The 24,756-nt window shown below is 42.9% G+C and overlaps 1 protein-coding gene across 5 annotated transcripts in view; it reads left to right on the forward strand.

Moving 5' to 3' along the window:
* Positions 1 to 24,756, forward strand: part of LOC126162280 (uncharacterized) — a 202,733-nt gene that overhangs the window by 58,352 nt on the left and 119,625 nt on the right. The window contains exon 3 of one of the 5 annotated variants that reach the window (XM_049918691.1): positions 6,125 to 6,233. The exons of the other annotated variants lie outside the window; for them this stretch is intronic. Within the exon in view, the coding sequence (XP_049774648.1) occupies positions 6,125 to 6,186 (62 nt within the window). The 3' untranslated portion in view covers positions 6,187 to 6,233. Of the gene's footprint in view, positions 1 to 6,124; positions 6,234 to 24,756 lie in introns of those variants that run through there. 5 annotated transcript variants of the gene reach the window in all.

Raw genomic sequence — 24,756 nt, forward strand, 5'->3', positions numbered from 1 at the left:
ACAACACACACATCCATGCCCGAGGCAGGATTCGAACATGCGACCGTAGCGGTCGCGCGGTTCCAGACTGTTGCTTCTCTACAGCCAGAACGTGTCGGCGCGAGATGGCGCAGTGGTTAGAAACTGGACTCGCATTCGGAAGGACGACGGTTCAATCCCGCGTCATGCCATCCTGATTTAGGTTTTCCGTGATTTCCCTAAATCACTCCAGGCAAATGCCGGCATGGTTCCTCTGAAAGGGCACGGCCGACTTCCTTCCCCATCCTTCGCTAATCCGATGAGACCGATGACCACGCTGTCTGGTCTCCTTCCCCAAACCAACCAACCAACTTCCGTGTCGGCGAATTTTATTACGTGGTCGGTCGCACTCAGTGCGTGCTCTGCCACAGCCGATTTCTCCACCTGCCCCAACCTGCAATGTCGCTTATGTTCTTTGATCCTGGTGTTGATTGAGCGGCTAGTCATTCCGACATAAACTTTTCCGCATGTGCATGGTATACGGTGTATTCCCGACATTGCAAGTGGATCCGTTTTCTCCTTTGCCGATCTAAGACACTCTTTCATCTTCCTTGTCAGTTTGAAAATCGTCTTTACGTCGTGTTTGCGCAATATACGACCGATTCTGTCCGTCACTCTGGGATTGTATGGCAGAAAGGCCGTACCCGACATTTCTTTTTCTGATTCCTTACATCGCCGCGTGTTTCGCTCTGTAACACTTCTAATATACCATGGAGTACCATTGCTCCTCAGAACACTTTCCAGGTGTTGCATTTCGCGTCTGTGGTGCTGCGGCTCACATATTCGTCCTGCTCGCGTTACGAGCGTAATAATCATTCCTCTTTTCTGGCTCGGGTGGTGGTTTGATAGTTTGTGCAGGTGTCGGTCCGTGTGTGTCGGTTTTCGATACACGCTGTGTACCAGATTTTGGCCATCCCTTGTGACCAGCACATCTAGAAATGGCAGTTTTTTGTCCTTTTCTACTTCCATAGTAAACTTTATGTTGGCATGGAGGCTGTTCAAGTGTCTTAGGAAGTCACCGAGCTGTTCTTCACCATGGCTCCACACAGCGAAAGTATCATCGACGTATCTGTATCACACCTTAGGTTTGCAAGTCGCCAAGTCCAGTGCCTGTGCTTCGAAATGTTCCACGAAGAAGTTGGCCACCACTGGACTAAGAGGACTACCCATGGCGACGCCTTACAGCTGTTCGTAGAAATTTCCGTACCACGTGAAACAGCTCGTTGTAACAAGAACTTTTCTGCTCCTTACGTTTCGTCCAGGACTGCGCTGGACTTCCTCAGAGGCGCTGCTCCGCTGAGTCTTGCCGACTGACTGGTCGGGTGTCTGAGAGCGACTTATATATTGCGAGAAAGGGGGGCGTGGTTCAGGTGACACGTGATGAGCAGTGATAATCCATAGCAAAGATAAGGTTGACTATCGATTACCACCTTGTCAAAGATAAAAATTGTTAGCAATTTTGTAGAGCCACTGTCCATATATCGCTAAGTTTCATAGCCACCTCTTTCCTATTAAAATTATCGTGATGTTTATAAATTTCGATAGCTTCTCTATAAGCCGTGGATAGTAATTTAACGTTGTAGATAAAACTTCGGTATCCGAAAACTTCACTTGGTGGTTGCCTGGTTGAAGAGCATGTTCCGCTACAGCTGACTTTTCTATTTTTCCAAGTCGACAAAGACTTTTATGCTCTTGCAGTCGTGTGTTTACGCTTCTTTTGGTAGTACCAATGTAAACTTTACCACAGGTACATGGAATTTTATACACACCACATGTCGACAGGGGAGGGCGTTTATCCTTCACAGATCGTAGTACTTGACTTATTTTCGTTGTTGGTTTAAAGATCGGTTTTATGTCCTATTTTCGTAAAATCTTACCGATCCGATCTGTTACTTTTTTAATAAAAGGGAGAACTACTGTATTTTTCTGTCGTTGTGGTTCATTCTTATCTTTTGGGTTTCTGTTCCTTGGACGCAAAATTCTATTTATCTCTTTTCTTGAGTAGCCGTTTTTTTCAAAAGCCTGCTTCAGTTGTTTCACTTCAGCATCCAAATGGTCAGGTGTACATATCCGTTCCCTGTTGTCGATCGAGCGGAACGGATAGGTACACCTGAACGTTAGTGGAACGTTGTTCTTATGGATCTTAGGTAGTCGTCAGTAAAATCATCAGATGAACGTCGGCCGAAGACCCCGAGACAGATGCCAATAGGCAGTTTGTCAACAAGTGACCACGAAAGCCTCAACAATTTTGTAATACTTGTTATACGTTTATACTAAATGGAAGAGGATACAAGATTGGAAAAGTTCAAAAAATAGCAACCAACTGACGTACAAAACGAGTAACTAGGTGAATTCTACAATGCTAAGCAAATGTACCGGACGCCACCTAGTACGATAGATCATCTTGTGATTAAATTCATGCACACACACACACACAGAAATAGCAGCAACAGAGATCTCCAGTGTACTAAGGGCTTAATACAGACGATGATGCACCATACTACTAAACAACCGTAGAAGCACTGCAAAAATTATCCAGAATCTGAGGCATTTACAAATAGCAGAAGCCCTCGGGGGAGTATTAGGGAGCCAGTGAAGCCTGAAACCAGGACTTGGTAACAGCACATTAATTGTGTCAGACCAAAATATCGAGTTAGAAGGAGTGGAAAATAGCGCAGTCGAAGTGCTAGATGAGATTTACATTGAATCAGAAATTGTTTCTTCAGAGCGTGGTTAATACGACTTAACGGTTTTGTGTAAGCAAAAGAATGTAGGTAAAACCTTCTAATGGACTTCAGAGTCACCTGTAGACGTAATTTAGGAAGAAAAATTAGTCCTGTGTGTGTCTCCTTCGACATTGTGTACTTAAAAGCCCAAGCAGTCGTAAGAATATAAACAATCTGGCTTCATAATCATTTGTGTCAAAGCATTCTACCACAGATACTATTGAATACTTGGCTTTCCGTGTCCGCCATCGGAAAGAGGCGGTGACCTTACAGTAGCCGGCCGGAGTGGCCGTGCGGTTCTAGGCGTCTGGAACTGCTACGGTCGCAGGTTCGAATCCTGCCTCGGGCATGGATGTGTGTGATGTCCTTAAGTTAGTTAGGTTTAAGTAGTTCTAAGTTCTAGGGGACTAATGACCTCAGAAGTTGAGTCCCATAGTGCTCAGAGCCATTTGAACCATTTGAACCTTACAGTAAACAAGTACAGGGGTGAGTAAGGAAAACGCGTCGTCTGTCAGCTGTGTGTATGCTATCAATGGTTCGTCATGTCCTCTTGAAATATCACTATAAAAACTCACGATGATCGGATCGAAACGCCTTTACTCCCAGATGCAGCAGTAATGTGGTCGATTAAGAAACAGAAGGTCGCTTCACATCTCACACCTAGCTGAAGCCAACTTCGGCAGGGACCGTACAGAGTAACAGTGGAGCAATTTACAGAGAATAATTCCTCAGACTCTAGTAAAATCTTATTCTTCTAGAGCAGATGAAGATGAGAGGGCTCACCATTACAGATCTTTGTCTCTGTCTCAAAACCATTAACGTTTCGGTCGTCTTGCGCTCTTCACCCATAGTATCCTATGCCATTGATGGAGGTTCAGCATGCATTCGTTGTTCTTATAATTCTCAGAATCTGTAATTGAATAACAGGCTAACACAGACGCCGAAGCTTTCGATTAGTGTACGCCATCCGATTGCAAAATACAGCTGATGTCGAATCACGTCTGGATCGAATATCGGTCGGTGCATAAGTTGACACGGAGAGGAATACGATGATGGTGGTTTTAAAGGGCTCAAATGAGCGGTTGTTAGTGACGTTGATAAATATGACTATATATATTTAGAGAGACGAAGACCTATTTCGTAAGACACTTTCTATAGTCACTGCGCTAAGGACACGGAGGGGACCTTTAATGACTATCGGGCAATGATAACAGCTAGGAGGGACTACGACGCAGTCTAATCGCACAAAATCTGTGCGATAACCGTTCCTCGGAACACAGGGCGACGCGTTTCCTATTCTGTCTCAGGCTGCGGTGAGGATAGGAAGCCGCTAACACGGCGCTTGGCAGCAGTTACGACGCTTGCACCACCATCACGGTACTCGTAACTACAGTCACCGCCTATTAAAGCATGTCTTCATAAATATTAGGGTCCAGAGCAAACAAGGTACTTCCCACTCCATTGAAGGAAAGCCTGTTCAAAACGCGTGAACGAGTTAGGTACTTACTGTTCTGGGGAGGTGGTAAATCAATACGAGATCCCGAAGACCTATCACTGGTACATATGGAAAAGACATTCTCTGTAGTGCATCTGTCTCGCATCTCCCACATTCACAGTGTTATGCGGCCATAACACAATCTTTCTACAAAGCTGAAAATGAAATCCATGCAGTGTACGAGGCGCGTTTTATAAGGAACGTTTTGCCACAATGCGGCCGCAGCGCTGCGGTCGGCGTGCTGCGTATGCGCACTGGGTACGTACAACTGTTGTCTACGCACCGACGCCATTACAGTCTGATTCTTCCTTGTTTACGTTGTGTACTGAGTGTTTAAGATGCCTCCGATAATCGTCAGTCCCGCTGACTGTGAAGTACTGGCTGTTATAAGATTTCTTATTGCTTAAGGCCTAAAAGCGATCGATATTTATCTTGAGTTCTGTGAGTTTACAGAGAAAAATTTATGAGTGATGGAATGGTAAGAAAGTGGGTGAGAGCATTTAAAGATGGCCTCACAAATGTGCGTGATGAACAACAGAGTGGGCGTCCTTCGGTCCTTAATGGAAGTTTGGTGCAGAAAGTGGACAATAAGGTGAGAGAAAACAGACGCTTTACGATTTCCTCCTTGTGGGATGACGTTCCTAATGTTTCTTGTAGTGTTTTGTATGGCATTGTGAAAGAGCACTTTAATTACCGAAAACTGCGCGCACGTTTGTACCGAAAACGTTGACAGATGCACACAAAACCAAACATTTAGACAGTACATTGACTTTTCTTGAGCGGTACCACAACAACAGTGATGATTTCTTAAGCCAAATTATTATGGGCGATGAAATTTGGGTGGCCTACGTCTCACCAGAATCAAAGCAACAGTCCATGGAATGGCGGCATTCAGATTCACCCAGAAAAGTGAAGTTTAAGCAAACAATTTCTGCCTGGAAAATAATGTGCACAGGTTTTTGGTACAGAAAAGGAGTATTTCTTGTGGAATTTCTGCCCAATAATGCGAAAATCAGTGCAGCAGCTTGCTGTAAGACATTCCACAATCTGCGCCGTTCAGTTCAGAACAAAAGACGTGGCAAGTTCTGCAACGGTATCATTTTGCTGCAAGACAATGTCTGTCCGCATGTGGCGAATCAGACCAAAGATAACATCACATCTTTTCGATGGGAAACTCTAGATCATCCTCTGTACAGCCCCAATCTCGTGCCCAATGACTACCATCTGTTCCTGCGCTTGAAGAAACACCTGGGCGGTCTTCAAGACCATGACGAAGTCAAAACAGTGGTGATGCAGTGGTTAAAAAGTCAGGCGGCAGACTTCTCTGAGGAGGGTATTCAAAAACTGGTACAACGTTATGACAAGTGCGTCAATATTGACGGAAATTATGTAGAAAAGTGGATTAAGGTACAGGGTTTCATGTAGAAATATAATTATTGAGATATCTTACCACGTCATTTTTTAATTTCAAACGGTACTTACTTAAAAAAACACGCCTTGTATATCCGCAGCTCGTGGTCTCGCGGTTCTCGTTTCCCGAGCACAGGCTACCAGGCTCGCTTCCCGGCGGAGTCAGGAATTTTCACATGCCCTGAGGTGACTGGGGGTTATTGTGTCGTCTTCATCATCATCATTCATCCCTGTTACGTTCGAAGGAAGGCAACGGCAAGCCACCTCCATTATGACCTTGTCTAGTATGGTGGTGCAGGTCTCCCGCATCGTTCCCCTATGCTCTGTCAAGAAGCATGGGAATGTATTTCTTTTTCATGCCATACAAGAAATGCGTTGCCTTATCACTGTGTTACAATAGTAAATATGAAATATCATATAATTCTATTAATGATTTCTAACTCTATTAAAACATATTTCCTTCTGTTTGTTGTAGTTTACGTGGTGAAACCAAAGAGTCTATGTAAACCAACCCTGCCAGACTGTCCCAAGAACTAGAAGCATTGCAAGTCTGTCGGCTCATCCCGCGGGAGCTACCTAGTCTGTGATTGAGTGAAGACCAGATGGCTGGACTGCTGACTGAAGACATCTACAATTTCCAGAGAACGCCAGAAATTCCAACAGCGTCAGAACTTACCTCTTTTGCTAACAACAAAAACTGGTGGAATCAACTAAACCTCTTTTATGATAGTTAGCGATAGCAATAGATCAGCTATACATTTAGAACTGACTGCAAAATTTAGTATTTAAAAACGTGGTTTTGCTTGTTTTTTGTATTTCTGTTGGCCTTGTAATAGTTGTAATCTGACACAATAAACTGTAGTTTCATGTCGTCAACTGTTATATTTCAATCGTAGAATACATTTCCTTACCTGTAACTTCACACAACTACTGGCGAACTATGACAGTGTATTAAACATACAAAATGCAGTTCATCCATTCATGCAAACCTCGTACCATCCCAATACCCAGTTCCGACTTTAACACATTGGCTGGATCGAGGACCCCGGTGCACACAGCAGAGACTTACGACAGAGACAGTGGCATGGCCTTATCTTTCCTGGATAATGCGTGATATATTTGCAACACAGAGTACTGAAACCGGGTTGGTAGGTACTCAGAGAGTGCACAGGACAAGGCTATGATTGCGGGTGGGGCCATAAACAGTTACTGTGAGTTGCACAATCAAACACACAACTTTATTATTCTAAGAACCACTTAGTTACGCATTGCTTTAAAAGATCACAATTAGACAATATGGCTGAAAGCCTAGTTAAAGAAAACTTGAGATGCTTTCGGGGCAGAAGGCCCAAAACCACACCAAAAAAAAAAAAAGAACGGCTAAAGGCCTGGCTTAGGAATCAAAAGCAATCAAAAACAGAAGGTAAAAGTTTTTAAAAAGAAACATGCAATGGAAAACAGTTAGCTGCTGAAGGCCTACACTACACGTCTTAAGGACAACTATAATTAAAACACATTAATAATTTCCTTTTTAAATTTACAACAGAATGGCTGAATGCCTAATTAAAGAAATATTAACTTATTGCATGGCTGAAGGCCAGAAACAAATTTGAAACAATGGAAAAAGCCCTGAACAAAAAGTCAGACAAACAATTTAAAATAAACCCCTTCCTTCATATAAAAAATTTTCCTTTAAAGAATACACATAGCTGAATGCCTTATTAAAAGGTGTTTACATAAATCCTTGGTGGAAGTCTGTACATAACACATCGAACAACTAACGGCTTAGGGCCCGGATTACAAACAATTTCAGATAGAAAAAATTTTAAGGAAGAAAATAAAATCAATCTTCAGAATTTTAATTTAAGAAGGATTAAGGTCTTTATATAAAATTTAAAAAAGAACTGAATTAATACACGGTCAAAGACCAAGCACAATACTTCAAACCAAAATTAAAATCACAATCTAAAACAAAGAGAACAAATGGTGCTCAGAAGCGTTCCAAGGGTCGGCCTGAGAAGGCAGATCAAACGTAGGGTGAGGTGAGACAGACAACCAATAGTTGAAGTTAAATAATCAAATGGCAACGCAAACTAGAGATGGCCCAACAATTTAACCAATTCCCTTTTGTCCGACGAATGGCACAATGATGGAAAACATCAGATGAGGACGAGGATACGAAGAAAAACTTTAATTTAAGATAGCTGAAGGCCTTTATGTAAAATTTAAAAAAGAACTGAATTAATTCACTACCGAAGACCTCGCAAAGCAGTTCAAACTAAAATGTCTGCTACGGCTTCAGAAATTGGCGTTTGAAAACAGCCAAGGTAACAATAACCACTCTAGGAAAATATGAACCAAACAACTTAAAAGGCTGTCGAACTACGTGCCATGCCGTACAGCATCAACACAATGAGGAAAGGCACATTGCTGGAAAAGCACGCTAAGGATCAGGACAGGTAAGTGGGACGTTAATGGCCACAGGAGAGAAAATACCACTGGTGTACTTCACTGGTAAGTAACAGTCAATTTAATAATTAATCACTATACAGGAAGACAGCTGCAAGATTTCGCTGACTCCAACACGTAATATGTTGCTGCTAGCCCAAATGGCCCAGGGAGCAACAACCCGCAAATCAACAAACAGATGTCACAATAGTTGAGGATTCGTAACAGGTTGACTGATCACTCAATTTCAGCGTCCAGGTTCGGTGGGCAACGAACTTTGTCGCTCTCGCAGATAGCGCCTCACGATCCGACAGTGCGTGCACGCCGTTAGCCGTCCCGGCCTGGCCTTGCTCCCCGGGGAGTTCCTCGCTGCTCCGTCCCAACTGACTGACCAGCATGCAGCACACAGACAGCATTAAAATAGCTGCTCAGTCAAAACCACACAAGCTACACACTGTTCCACGAAACACTTCCACAAACAACTCGAACAATACTAAAACCATTCGGTCGATAAGCGCTGCTGCTACCACTCACAGGCAGGCAAGCCAGCAACTTAATAACGCCAGTAAATCGAATAAGAAACGGGACGGCAGAACCGCAAAGACAAGATGTCAAGCAATAAACGGCACGAACACAAGCCGCGCACGGCTCAAATACATGATGTCTTCTCTCGCTGTTCTGTCTGGCGGTTCAAGGCGGAAAGTAAAACAGTTTTACTGTAAGGTTACAAAGTAATCTGTGAAATACCGCTCCAAGACGCAAGTTTGCATTATCGCTGTAAAAAAAAGTTATAGTGTACCATCTCATACGCTAGCTCTTCTAGACTGAAACATAAATACCAAAGCGTGCGAAAAAGTAATGCCCACGAATTATACATGTGAAAAATCTAAAAGCTTTTTAAATAAATTAGACTTTATTAGCATTCTTCATCTTTATTCTCCGTGTCTACATACTTATATCTTATCATAGTCACCACAACGACGAACAACTTTCTACCAACTAAACACCGGTTTCCTGATACTGCCATTGTAGAATGACTGACTTTGTTAAAACAGCCACAACGTTACCTCTGCCTGCACTCCCTCGTCACTATCAAAGTGAAATCCGTAAAAGTGTTCAAGTTCTGGAACCAAATGAAAATCGGGTAGGGCCAAGCTAGGATTGTATGGAGGATGAACGATGATTTGAACTCAAGGTGTACGGTTGTTGCAGATATCCTCATGTTTCAGAAAAGAGTGCCCCATGTTTGGAAGAACTCTTCGAACTCGTATTTTCAGTTTTGTGAGGGATTACCAAACGCCGCTTCTGACTCACCGACATAGCTATGCTGCACACAACCATTCTACACGCTGTGTTTAGGTAACCTCTACCAGCAGAGGACTGCAACTTGCGTCAGAGAAACGTGAAAGTCGACCAAATAATACGCGACATGTAAAACTGCGACTGGTATTTTGCACGCAATATAAAATTCGTAGGCATACCTTTTAGCACGCCTTCACACATCACGGTTTTATCAGTAACGTACATCTACATCTACGTGATTACTCTGCTATTCACAATAAATCGCTTGGCCGAGGGGTTCAATGAACCACCTGCAAGCTGTCTCTCTACCGTTCCACTGTCGAATGGTGCGAGGGGAAAACGAGCGCTTAAATTTTTGTGTGCGAGCCCTGATTTCTCTTATTTTATCGTGATGATCATTTCTCCCTATGTAGGTGGGTGTCAACAGAACGTTTTTGCAATCGGAGTGGTAAACTGGTAACTGAAATTTCATGAGAAGATCCCGTCGCAACGAGAAACGCCTTTGTTTCAATGATTGCCAATCCATTTCACGTATTATGTCTGTGACACTATCTCCCCTATTTCGCGATAATACACAACGAGGTGCCATTCTTTGTACTTTTTCGATGTCATTCGTCAGTCCCACCTGATGCGGATCCCACACCGCACACCAATACTCCAGAATAGGGCGGACAAGCGTGGTGTAAGCATAGTTGACCTACTGCACCCTCTAAATGTTCTGCCAATGAATCACAGTCTCTGGTTTGCTCTACCCACCACATTGTCTATGATATTATTCCAATTTAGGTTATTTGTAATTGTAGTAACTAAGTATTTAGTTGAATTAGTAACCTTCAGATTTGTGTGATTATCGCGTACTCGAATTATTTAGTACTCATGTGAATAACTTCACACTTTTCTTTACTCAAAATGCCATCATTCGCTGCATACAGATATCTCAATCATTTTGCCATTCGATTTGGTCATCTGATGGCTTTACAAGACGGTATATGACACCATCGTCTGAAGACAATCTCATAGGGCTACTCAGATTGTCTCCCATGTCGTTAATATAGATCAGGAACAAAGAGGGCCTCAAACATTTCCTTGGGGAACGCCGGATATTACTTCCGTTTTACTCGATGACTTTCCGTCTATTACTGCAAACTGCGACCTTTCCGACAGGAAATCAAGAATCCAGTCGCACAACTGAGGCGATATTTCATAGGCACGCAGTTTGGTTAGAGGACGCTGGTGAGGAGTGGTGTTGGAAGCCTTCCGGAAATCTAAAAATATGGATTCAATTTTACATCCCCTGTCGATAGCAATCATTACGTCACGAGTGTAACGAGCTAGTTGTGTTTCACAAGAACGATGTTTTCTGAATTCGTGCTGGCTGTGTGCCAACAAATAGTTTTCTTCGAGGTAATTTATAATGTTCCAAAACCCTACCGCATATCGACGTTAGTGATATGGGCCTGTAATTCAGCGGATTACTCATGTTTTCCTTTTTGGGTATTAGTGTGACTTGAGGAATTTTCCAGTCTTTAGGTACGGAACTTTCTGTGAGCGAGCGCTTGTACATAACAGCTAATTGTGGAGATTTTGCATCAGCATACTCTGAAAGGAACCTAACTGGTATTCAATCTGGACAGGAGGCCTTGCCTTTATTAAGTGATTTAAGCTGCTTTGTTACACCGAGGATATCTACTTCTATGTTTCTCATCTTGGCAGTTGTTCTTGACTGGAATTCAGTAGGTAGTTGTTCTTGATTGCAATTCAGTAGTATATTATTTCTTATCTAGTGAGAAACCATTTTGCGCAATAAATGTTAATTTCATTGGTTGAAGTGATTTTTCGATTAGTGTACATTGACTTATGAATTTCAGTTAATAAGAGCAATAATATAATGAGAAAATGCATACACCTTTAATCCTAATATTAACATTGGGGTCAATATTATTCCATAAGCAACTGGAAACATATAACACTTGCTTTAAAAACTATTATTTTCAAACCACATGACTTTGTCCCTCGAAGTCATTTTTATCCAGTTGTTTTGAACTGTTTCGTATTTACATCACACCACTACTTAAGTGTCGTGTTTCCACTGAGGGCCACTGGAGTCATTATGACACCAATCTAAACAATTTTTCGTTTCTTGAATGTAGCATCTCTGAAATCGGAAAGGTGACTTATGTTGGAACAGCTGTGATGTATATTTTCATGCTAGTTCATTAAAATACTGTTAATACACTCCTGGAAATGGAAAACAGAACACATTGACACCGGTGTGTCAGACCCACCATACTTGCTCCGGACACTGCGAGAGGGCTGTACAAGCAATGATCACACGCACGGCACAGCGGACACACCAGGAACCGCGGTGTTGGCCGTCGAATGGCGCTAGCTGCGCAGCATTTGTGCACCGCCGCCGTCAGTGTCAGCCAGTTTGCCGTGGCATACGGAGCTCCATCGCAGTCTTTAACACTGGTAGCATGCCGCGACAGCGTGGACGTGAACCGTATGTGCAGTTGACGGACTTTGAGCGAGGGCGTATAGTGGGCATGCGGGAGGCCGGGTGGACGTACCACCGAATTGCTCAACACGTGGGGCGTGAGGTCTCCACAGTACATCGATGTTGTCGCCAGTGGTCGGCGGAAGGTGCACGTGCCCGTCGACCTGGGACCGGACCGCAGCGACGCACGGATGCACGCTAAGACCGTAGGATCCTACGCAGTGCCGTAGGGGACCGCACCGCCACTTCCCAGCAAATTAGGGACACTGTTGCTCCTGGGGTATCGGCGAGGACCATTCGCAACCGTCTCCATGAAGCTGGGCTACGGTCCCGCACACCGTTAGGACGTCTTCCTCTCACGCCCCAACATCGTGCAGCCCACCTCCAGTGGTGTCGCGACAGGCGTGAATGGAGGGACGAATGGAGACGTGTCGTCTTCAGCGATGAGAGTCGCTTCTGCCTTGGTGCCAATGATGGTCGTATGCATGTTTGGCGCCGTGCAGGTGAGTGCCACAATCAGGACTGCATACGACCGAGGCACACAGGGCCAACACCCGGCATCATGGTGTGGGGAGCGATCTCCTACACTGGCCGTACACCACTGGTGATCGTCGAGGGGACACTGAATAGTGCACGGTACATCCAAACCATTCCTAGACCGGCAAGGGAACTTGCTGTTCCAACAGGACAATGCACGTCCGCATGTATCCCGTGCCACCCAACGTGCTCTAGAAGGTGTAAGTCAACTACCCTGGCCAGCAAGATCTCCGGATCTGTCCCCCATTGAGCATGTTTGGGACTGGATGAAGCGTCGTCTCACGCGGTCTGCACGTCCAGCACGAACGCTGGTCCAACTGAGGCGCCAGGTGGAAATGGCATGGCCAGCCGTTCCACAGGACTACATCCAGCATCTCTACGATCGTCTCCATGAGAGAATAGCAGCCTGCAATGCTGCGAAAGGTGGATATACACTGTACTAGTGCCGACATTGTGCATGCTCTGTTGCCTGTGTCTATGTGCCTGTGATTCTGTCAGTGTGATCATGTGATGTGTCTGACCCCAGGAATGTGTCAATAAAGTTTCCCCTTCCTGGGACAATGAATTCACGGTGTTCGTATTTCAATTTCCAGGAGTGTATATTACGTGTAAATCTCTTGGGTTCTTCATAATCCCAGTAGTACGCAGTGAAACAAACATACGAGTATCTTCCGGGTAAGACGAGCTCAGGTCAGCAAGCCATGCGAAAAAATAAAAAATTACCACATTTGCGTTTTATTATTTCTGATAACCAGGAAGTAGAGGCGAAGAACGCTAGAGAGTAGAAATTTCGCTTGACAGAGCAAACAGAAGCCTACTCGATCGCTAACAGGGATGAAAAACTTCGTCAATTGCACAGTATATTACAACACCCCTACTTCTATCGGAATTTATTTATCAGGTAAGCAAGATCATTGCCGTTGTAGTTCTTCTCGCTTCGTTATTGGTAACGTTTCCCTTTCTTTTCTTCACATTACCTAGTTATATCTTATATTTCCTTTCATAATGGAATCTGATAATATCTGATGGATACAGGAATGTGGGGATAAGATTATCTTGGAATACATATCAATACATCAAAACTGAGTATCAGCGTAATCTAAAAAATGATGACATGAAAGAATTTTTTTTTCAGAACAGTATTGAGAGCACTAATACGCTATGAAACGACAATCTGTTCGGTTTTGATAGTATAATGGCTGTCATCATCGTTGATGTTGCTCCTGTAATTCATCGTGATGGATTGGATGCTGCATCCTGGATTAGTTTTTTATTTTGCATCTCCATTCGGTGAAATTCCACGGGAAACGAGCGAAAATGCCTCCAGCCTCACGAGACAATAAATCATTTACGTAAAATAGCCTTTTTCACATTGTTCTTTTTCTACAAGTAAAGCTGAAAATTCATTATTGAAAGTATTACTTATAAGAAATAATACCGTTAATACAGAAAGTTCGATGCTGTGTGAGTATCCACTGTCTTATTCTTCGGTATTGGTTATAGGAAACTGCTTTGTTTTGATCGATTGCGTTTTATTTTAGTATCAAACGTAAATGTCAAAGGGCTACAAAACAGGTCCGTTGCTTGATAGGAGTATCCAAAAGCACACAGGATGAAGAAAAATTACCACACTTGGTTGTCAGTATGCGGTTCCTCATCTCGGTCTACTCAAACTTAGTGCCATTTGTCTGTTTAACAGGAATGCGATTTCCCAGTTTTCCAAAGGCGTTGCTGAGAGCGACAAAGGAAAGGAATCATATCGACTTATTCATCGTTTGTGTACTGCATCGGGAAGGTGCTCTACATGAATTTGGCAGGACCAGTTATGGTTGTGCGCTGCACGGTTAGTGGACATAAGTTTACAGTTTACTAGATCCCACTGTCATGTGGTGGGCTATTGTAAAGTGGCAAAATGATGCACTGCTTTTAAACAACGATCCAGGAGAAATGTGGAATGGACGTCTAAAATAATAGGAACCCAACCTGACGAGGATTCGAAACATAGCTCGCTCCATGGTGGATAAGGGTTTGATGATCCGAAAGCCTATTCAGCGAAGTACGATGGCTTGTACGGTTTCTGTAGTATAAACACATATCTATGTAGATTCCGATGTGCTGAGCGATATGATTGTATTGACAGTAAACCATTGTCATACATATGTTTTTTTGCAGATGCACCCGATCTGATCTGAATCTAGATGAGAACTTACATCCCGAAGTTTTTTCTTCATCCTGTGTATAGAGTAAGGGAGTTAAACATAGTGAGTATGTAAGAAGAGTAACTGTAAATTCGAAATGGGTACAAAAAAGAGTATTGCTCAGTGGGAGTAGTAGTTGTTATGGTCGTCAGTCCAAAGACTGGTTTTGTGCAGCTCTCCTCTCTACCCCATCGTGTGCCAGCCTCTTCATCTGCGAATAACTACTCCAAGTTATATTATTCTAAATCTGCTTACTGCATTCATCTGTAGGTGTCCATCTACGATCTTACCCCCATACGTTTCTTTGGCACTAAATTGGTGATAACTCGATGTCTCCGGATTTGTCCTACTAACTTATTCCTTCTTCTAATCAGGTTCTGAAATGAATTAAAACATGGGCAACAAATAGTCTAGACAAAAGACAATTTAAGATTTTTAAATATGGTACTACAGAAGAATAATGAATATTTGGTAAGTAGAACACGTAACTATGAGGAAGTAATGAATAGAATTGGGGAGAAATGAAATTTGTGGCACAACCTGACTAGAAGAAGGGATCAGTTGATAGGATACATTCTAGGACATGAAACACTCCACAGAAATACTTTCAGAAAAGACTTCCTAACACTTAAATCTACATTAGACGTTAACAAATTTCTCTCCTTGAGAAATGCTTTTCCTGCTGTATCCTCTCTAATTTCGACATCAGCAGTTATTTTGGTGCCGAAATAGCAAAACACATTTACCACATTGTCTCATTTTCTAATAATATTCCCTTATCATCACCTGATTTAATACAGCTCCGTTTCGTTACCCTTGTTTTACCATTGTTGATGTTCATCTTATATGCACCTTCCAAGACCCTGTCCGGTCTGTTCAACTGCTCTTCATATTCCTTAGCTGACTCTGACAGAATTACAGACTCATCGTCAAACCTGATCGTCAAACTCATCGTCTTCTTTCTGAAGTTTAATTTCCTCCTCTAATCCTTTTGTTTGCTTTCCGTTACTGCTTCTCCAGTGTACAGATTGAATAATATCTCCGATAAGCTGCACCACTGTTCCACTCCCGTCTCACATGCTCTCTGGTTTTCGCACCAGTTTGAACAGCTTTTTGCTGTTTTACAGTGAACATGGTCAAAAGCTTTCTCATTGTCTTCATATGCTACAAAAGTAGGGATGCCTTTTTGCAACTTTCTGTAAAGAATTTGCATTAGTCGTTCTCTTGGAATCTGAGAATATTCACCTGTCCCATGCATCATACCAGGTGGAAGACTTGTGTCATGGTTGGTTCTCCCAATGTTATCAGTAGTCCTTACAGAATGTATTTACTCCAGGGGCCTTGTTTCAGCTTAAGTATTTCAAAGCTCGGTCAAATTATTCTCCAGTATCTTATCATCTTCATTCACATCCTCTTCCATTTCTATAATATTTCCTGCTAGTTTCCTTCCTTTCTATAAATCCTCTTTATGTTCCTTCCACCATACAGTTTCCCTTCTTTACTTAACGCTAGTTTTCAATCTGAGCTCTTGATATTCATAGAGATGCTTTCCTGTTCTCCAAAGGCCTCTTTAATGTTCCTGTAGGTGGTATCTATCTGTCCCTAGTGACATGTGCTTCTGAATCCTTAGATTTGTCCTCTAGCCATTCCTGCTTAGATATTCTGCACTTCCTGTCTTGCGCATTTTTTAGGTGTTTGTATTCTCCTTGACCAGCTTCATTTGCTGCATTTTTTATTTTTTCCTTTCATCAAAGAAATTCAGTAATTTCTGCGTTATCCAAGGATTTCTACTAGGCTTTGTCTTTTTACTTATTATATCTTGAGCTGCCTTCACTATTTCGCCTCTCAAAGCTACCCATTTGTCTACTCCTCTATGATTGTCCTCTGCTCTAACCAATTGTTGCCTAATGAACCCTACAATGCTCCCTCTAATGCTCCCTATGGTTCTTTCTTAAATTTTCAGGTGTCATATCCTTTCCTACCTTTCTTACAATTTATTCAGTTTTAATCTACAGTTCATAAACAATAAACAGTGGTCATAGTCCTTACTTGTCCCTGGGAACATCTTATATTTTATAACATGTGCCTGGAGTCATTTTCCTCTGCAAAATCTCATCTTCCCTCTTCAGAAGCCGGCCGGAGTGGCCGTGCGCTTCTAGGCGCTACAGTCTGGAGCCGAGCGACCGCTACGGTCGCAGGATCGAATCCTGCCTCGGGCATGGGTGTGTGTGGTGTCCTTAGGTTAGTTAGGTTCAATTAGTTCTAAGTTCTAGGCGACTGATGACCTCAGAAGTTAAGTCGCATAGTGCTCAGAGCTATTTTGAACCTCTTCAGGAACCACAGGTTTGTCTGACCTTTCAACAAATACTGGTCCAATGTTTTTGCACCTCTCGTACAGCCATCTCTATTGCTAAGGCACGGAAGCCACTCTACCAACCCAAGTTCCATGGTAGGGGGAGGGGGGAGAAATGGTTGTAGCCAATCTTATATACACTTAGTATTTAAGTCAACCATTACAAGCATGAATAATATCTAACTATCGATCTATGCAGACTTCACAATCATATAAGTATACCTGGAAACTAGCTGTATATTTGCTATGTGGGCTGGCTAGCTTCTTATATAAGTGATTCATCAAATTAATGTTCAAAGTTGTTCTCCAAAAATGATGATGGGAAACAATTCTGTTTTGTGTGACTGTTTAATTCCACAAGGAACAATGATGTATACTAACGTAAATGAAACATGTAAATAGACCTCACTTGACAGAGTTTTTAGCAATAACCCAGTACAAATGACACTGCGTGGAATCTATTGCACTTCTAAGTATTAATAATGGCGAGCATAGCGAACAGGTCAAATACATACATCAAAGAAGTTTTGCTTCACCTGGGTTCTAAGATTTCCGGAACCTGTACAGAAAATTGGAATATAGAACAACATAATATCATTTTCGCTCTTTTTAATGCTCATGAAAACCACACATTGCATGTTGTACCAGCATACAGCGAGATCTCCAGAGGTGGTGGTCCAGATTGCTGTACATACCAGTACCTCTAATACCCAGCATAACGCCCTCATGCATTGTTGCATCCCTGTTTTCGTCGTGGCATATTATCCATTAGTATATCAAGGCACTGTTGGTCCAGATTGTCCCACTCCTCAACGGCGATTTGGCACGGCGTCCATAAACCGCCCTTTCCAATCTATCCCAGGCATGTTGATAGGGTTCATGTCTGGAGAACATCTGGCCACTCTAGTCGGGCGATGTCGTTATTCTGAGGAAAGTCATTCACAAGATGTGCACGATGGGACCGCGAAATGTCGTCCATGAAGACCAATGCCTCACCCATATGTTGCCGATATGGTTGTGCTATCGGTCAGAAGAAGGCATTCACGTATCGTGCAGCCGTTATGGCACCTTTCATGACCACCAACGGCGCACGTCGTCTCCACATAATGCCACCCCAAAACAGCAGAGAACCTCCACCTTGCTGCACTCGCTAGACAGTCAGTCTAAGCCGTTCAGTCTGACCTGGTTGCCTCCAAACACGTCTCTGACGATTGTCTGGTTGAAGGCATATGGGACACTCATCGGTGAAGAGAATGTGATGCCAATGCTGAGCGGTCCATTCGGCATCTTGTTGGGTCCATCTGTACCGCGCTGCATGGTGTTGTGGTTGCAAAGATAGACCTCGCCATGGGCATCGGGAGTGAAGTTGCGCATCATGCAGCTCTTGCGCACAGTTTGAGTCGTAACACGAAGTCCTGTGGCTGCACGAAAAGCATTATTCAAAGTGGTGGCGTTGCTGTCAGGGTTCCTCCGAGCCATAATCCGTAGGTAGCGGTCATCCACTGCAGTAGTAGCCCTTGAACGGCCTCAGCGAGGCTAGTCATCGTCAGTTCCTTTCTCTCTGTATCTCTTCGATGTCCGAACAACGTCGCTTCGGTTCACTCCGAGACGCCTGGACACTTCCCTTGTTGAGAGCCCTTCCTGGCACAAAGTAATAATGCGGACGTGATAGAACCACAGTATTGACCATCTACGCATGGTTGAACTACAGACAACACTAGCCGTGTACCTCTTCCCTGGTGGAATGACAAGCCGATGAGCTGTCGGTCCCCTTCTGTCTAATAGGCGCTGCTAATGCATGGTTGTTTACATCTCTGGGTGGGTTTAGTGATATCTCTGAACAGTCAAAGGGGCTGTGTCTGTGATACAATATCCACAGTCAATGTCTATCATTAGGAGTTTTGGGAACCGGGGAGATGCAAAACTTTTTTGATGTAGGTAATATCAATAAACAAGTAGGTACTCGGTTGCAGTACTATGATTTTACCTAAAGATACAAAGTGGTTCTAGAAACAAAGTGGTTCTTAGAAACCTCACTTCGAAATCTGGGCTGCTGAAAAATCAACTGAATTCCAAAGGCAGAAGCTCCTTCAATTACCTTAGTGCGGCGCAAGGCAGTGTGCTGGCGATGGCTGATATTCGTGGTTGGCTGCACTGCACGGAGATGAGCGCGCCTTGGAGACCGATCGAAGCGCGAACACGGAAAAAAACAGCAAGGGCGGCAAAGTACGCGACCAACTCCTGTGGTGGCCAGGAACGAATTGTCCCGGCTGCAGTGACAGATATCGTCTTCGATCCTGCCGCTTCTAATTTAGCTAAACGCACTTATCTGTTAGCACCAACTGGAATTCTTTTTTTTCTCTTTTTTGCTATTTACAACATCTTTTCTCCGAGTTCACTAATTTCATTCGGAACTCGCATCTTAAGATATTTTTTCCTTAAATATTTGAACATCGTTGCTTTTCAGCCACCTTCCGTCTTTTATCAGGTTCCCCGCTTTTTCTTTCCATTTCTCTAATGGAAGCCAAAATATCATCCTATGATAGCCATATGCCATACTGGTAAAAGGGGATGAAAATCTGGATTCTCGAGCGCTATTATGCTGGGATAGACAGACTGATCTGTGGTCTGCTTGTAAAGTGTTCTGGATTGCAACAAAGGCTTACATATGTTGCCTACGGTGGGGCTCAACGGAATCCGTATTATCCTGAATGGATCATGTTACCTGTCCATGATCAGTCACAGGACGTTGAAAGACGCTGGCATCTGGACCTGTCTGCTCTTCGTTCTCAAATCGTCTCGTCTCCTGACAAGTCACCGTCCCTGTCGTCGAATCGCTCCATCATGTGACTAGAATTTATACGATATGCGTCCATTAACAACCTCGCCTTACTCCTTGTCAGCAGTCAGAACTGAATGACATTATTACAGCAATGATACTAATTGATGCGAGAAGGGATCTAATAATCTACCATTCTTCTCTGGAGTCAATCATCAAAGAAACTTGTCCCCTCCAAAAATAACATATACCCTCAAAGAAATCTTATACAAGTTAACGAATCTGTTCAGAACTTTGATTTACGAGAATCATAATGAATAAGGTGCAAAAACCACAAACACTTGAGTCAACTTTGAAGGTAACTCGCTAAATAAAAGATAAGGAAAACTTAAAGATTAACACATAAATACTATCAACTTAAATTTACAGCGGATCTAAAAAAATTTCTGGCAAATGATGAGGGAGAGGAAAAGAAACTTAATCATATCAGCATGATCAGATTTTTTTACGATACCTGAGACAAAGGTCGCCAGTATGGAAATTAACCGCATGTTTCCTATCCTGGAACCCTTAACTAATATCCAAGTTAGGGGGCAGAATCACTATGATATACTTATCACCCTCAAGTGAGTTTATATTCAATCTGCATGTGGTATGAAACGCAACCTTACGCACTGGATTTTGGGCAACATACAATTGTGAAGTTTTGATGGATCAAGGGAGGAGATACTCTGTATATGTTCGTGAAGTCTGACTACATTACACATTGTGAACAGCTGGCTACTCCCATCTTGATCATTAGTCTTGTTTGTAGTCGTTTGGAATATATGGTTATCGTTATTACATCCTCTCATTTGCAAACTAATAAACTCAGCAATGCCTGCTGAGATTCATCCCCTTTAACAATCTCTCCCTTTCGCCTAAGCTGAGGGGAGCTGCCCACTCGGCAAAGTTCTCTACGAATTTCGGAAAAACTTGGCCATGCCGATAAACCTCTCAATTTCTTTCCTATTCTTCTTCTATGGAAATCGATGGATGGCTTTTGTACGATCTTCGTCTATATTGACACCACCTGCCGAAACTGAATGGTCTAGGAAAGGGGTATTTTTCCTCGTCAGGTTAACTTTTAATGGTTTAATGTCTAATCTTGCTGCAGACAAGCAACATAATATCTTCCCCAGATGGTCCAGGTGGTTTTCGAAAGTTTTGCTGTAAATAATATCTAAAGAATACTGGACACTCCTGAATTTTAAATCACTCAAAATAGAATCTAAAAGTTGGGACAAGCTTATGGCCACCGTGGAGAATCCAGAAGGGACTCTGTTGTTCTCAATTTACAGTTCCTACAGGAAACAGTCAAGGAGTTGGACTTTTATGCAATCGGTACTTGATGATACACTTGGCTCAGATCAAACACTGAAAAATACTGTGCTACCGAGAACCGGCTGCTACAGTTATACAAATCAGTAAGCGGAACTGATTATAATGTCACTTTCTGATTCTGCTGACCACTTGCCTTGGGTGCTAATAATTTTCGAAAGCATAAGTCGATACAGTTGAATGGATTACATTATCTGGCAATCGATGGTCGATTATTTTCTAAGTTTTCGTTTGTAAGGGTGATGATTGGTGTTCTGTCCTGTGGTCGTCAGGAAAGAACAAACAGTCAATTTGAACACACTTTACTATAATTAAATAAAAACGCCTGTTGGCAAACACCAAGTTTTAAAGGCAAGAAGAACCAAAAAACCCCACAGCTCTTTTGGTGGAAAACCAGATAAGGAAACAAGACAATGGAAGAAACTCCTGACCAACATCTACTCTACCAAAAACAAAATACCATGTGCTACTACAATGCTACAGCAAGTGAATACAATCCTAGGGCCGACGTAAGTACTGGCCGGAGCTGTTCCTAGTGACTGGTATACACTGCCTGCCTGACTTTTTTATGGTAATTTTATTCCCCTTCCCCATGGGCAGAGGATGGCTAGCAGCTGCAGTCCACCACTCTTCAGCCAAACGACTGTACAGCATATGTGAAAGGGCAAACTTACCAAAAAGGGTATGATAAAAGGGATACAGAAGAAACATAGCAAATGGAGATGATGGATGTTAAAATAAACACTAATGCGGTAGTATGCACAGGAGGGATAGTTAAAAAATCGACATAAAGTTAAAAGAACACAGATTCATGGCGCACCTAAAATCACTAGAGTCAAACACAAGTTAAAAGTCGGCCACAGCATAAAAATCACACAGAGCGACACACTTAACACACAAAACCACTGGAATCGACGAAACACACACAACGAACAAAAACCGCTGGTAGAGACCTGCAGAAGGACTGGATGTCGGAGAGGAGGAAACAAACAGTGGAGAGGGGTGGGTGGGGGGCGGGAGGAAGAGGAAAAGGGGGGACAGGGGGCACACCGAGAGGCAGGAGACGGGCAGGGTGCGAGATGAAGAAGGAAGACAAAGTAGGAGGGAGACACTGAAGGGGAGCACAGGAGAGGAAGGGAGTGTAGGAGGCGGAAAGCCACTTAGGAGAAGGAAGGGGGAGGAGAGGGGCCCTGAGGAGGAGGCAGGAGGTGGGTGGGTTTAGAGTTGGTAGGAAGGGTAAACGTCAGGACGAAGCTCATCATCCAGGTGGGGTAGTGCTGGAAGTAGCTTTGGGAAAGAAGGTGGAGGGTGTGGAGATGGAGAGAGGGTGGGACACAATGGTAAAGGCACAGTTAAGGGGTTGGGCTGGAGAAGAAGGGACACACCAGGGGGTGAGGGGTATTGAGGCGGCGGATAATATATAGGGGGCAGTTGTGTTCAAGGAAAAGGAGTTGGTGGGGAAAGGGAATGAGATCATGGAGGATGCATGTGGGGGACGGAAGATGGAAGCGGAAGGCGAGGCGGAGTGCATGGCGTTCAAGGATTTGGAGGGCTTTACACAACCTGGGAGGGGCGGAAATCCAAACAACGCTGGCATAACAAAGGATGGGTCGGATCAAGGATTTGTAGGTGTGAAGGATGGTGGAAGGATGCAGATCCCATATCTGGCCACCTGCCTGACGGTCTAGGCATGCTTACAAAAGCCAGGTCGGCAGAGTGATACACGATCCATGAGTTGCGATTGGTGGGACAGAGTCACATGTTGTCTGGCGAAGTAGTTCCATTTTCATTTGGAAAGTCGGTTCTTGTTTCTGTCCGCTGGTGATGTCTCTCTCCGCACTCCTGAAATGGGGTCGGCAACCCATCTCGCATGTCGGTTGTGCAGGCCCTCTAACTAATAAGGGGCCACTACGACATTCCTCCCACTGGGAAAGAAAATGCACAACACCGCATCTACATTGTAATATTATTGGGCTTTCCGTCGTATGAAAGCTGTGAGTACCTTTGGGAAGGCATTCATCTAGCTGTGTATTAAATGATCAACTTAAGGGATGAGACCTATTCTTTGAAAGACATTTGTTTTATATAATTTACGTAACAGAGATGCTCATCTAGCGTGAACGCTAATACATGGATAGCGCAGTCAAAGAAACATTTTAACAGAAGCTGAACTGAGCGTTCCGCTTCGATCTAAATAAAAAATATGACGGTAAAAACCTTTGTAGATCTTCAGATTTTGCCGTACTTCTTCTTGTAACGTGAAAGCATAAATAAGGTCGTCTTTAAACGATAAAAGTGAGCGGTCTTTCCAGCCTGCAGACAACAGTTATTAATTAAGAAAATTCAAGTAATTTATGTTCGACACTGTATATCGGCAAGTTATTGTAATGAAGGTGTTAAACGGTGCAAGAATTGTCTCGAAGGAAGGAGAAAAGTGAAGAGTGTAATTTGTGATAAAGACGCAAACCAAGAAGCGATCACAGGACAGGCTGAAATCTTATAAGACCAACACAGTCAGAAAACTCCTTATGTTAGTTATACACTTTATAAATAAGCCCTAATTGCTTGTGGCAATTATTTGAATATATTTAGTGTTTACCAGATTTCTTATTCTATTCCTTTCTTTTTTACCTCCATGTCATATTATTTTTATAAATGTCAAACAGTCTTTACCATAGCAGAGAATACTGCGGCATCCTGGTCGTAGACAGAAGGCCGCTCCTTGTTTTCTATACAACTCATAGCCCAACCATTTATTAATGATTTCAATTGCAAACGCAATTTTTTTATTGTTCATTGTTAAAGGTCCCTTAGGTAATTCTAACATTTATACCGATTACGTAAAGGAATCCCGGTTGTTCTTTTCCAAATAATAGAAGCCTTTGCGTAACCAAAAACTAGCCTCCTTCTGACAACGATCAGGAGCCGACCAGAAGACGGACGTCTTCTACCTCTTTCGCGTTTCCTTTGGCAAAGCTGTGCCAAACTGGGGACACAACATTCTAGTATGAAATACAAAACCTATATAAGTATTAGATTAAAATTGAAAAAATTGAAATACGTTTAATTTAATTAATTAATTTATTTTTATCATACTAGATGTGGTGCCCGATCAGGGACTCGATAAAAAAAATAAACTGTTCTGTTATTGTTTCATGACATCATCCGGTGGACATCGGGAATCCATATAGGAAGTACTGAACAGAACCGTGGAACTATTAAAAATTTCGAAAAATAACAGCAGTGGGCAAAACGACAGATGTAAGTACGATTTATATTACGCATAAAATCTCGCGTCTTGTATTAGAAAAACTGATTTACGGAATTTCTTTCGTTACTGATTCATTTTATCCTATCGCTATTAATTTCATTGCAGAATTGCTTATCTACGTAGTTAGAATTCACTTCTGATCATCTCTTCATGCAAGGTTTGTTTGTTAGCATTATTAGCATCTTCATTGTTGCTACGGTTAAAAACACAAGATGGATGCCATAATAGCAGGATCCAGTGTCTAGTAGGTGATTGTCACTTATTTTCCAAACTAGGTGCCATCTTGTGTTCTACCCGGTATAGCTCTGCAATTGTCTGCTGCCGCAGTGTGACGTTTGACTA

This window comes from Schistocerca cancellata, chromosome 2, assembly GCF_023864275.1.
Source record: "Schistocerca cancellata isolate TAMUIC-IGC-003103 chromosome 2, iqSchCanc2.1, whole genome shotgun sequence".
Classification (NCBI taxonomy): Eukaryota; Metazoa; Arthropoda; class Insecta; order Orthoptera; family Acrididae; genus Schistocerca; species Schistocerca cancellata.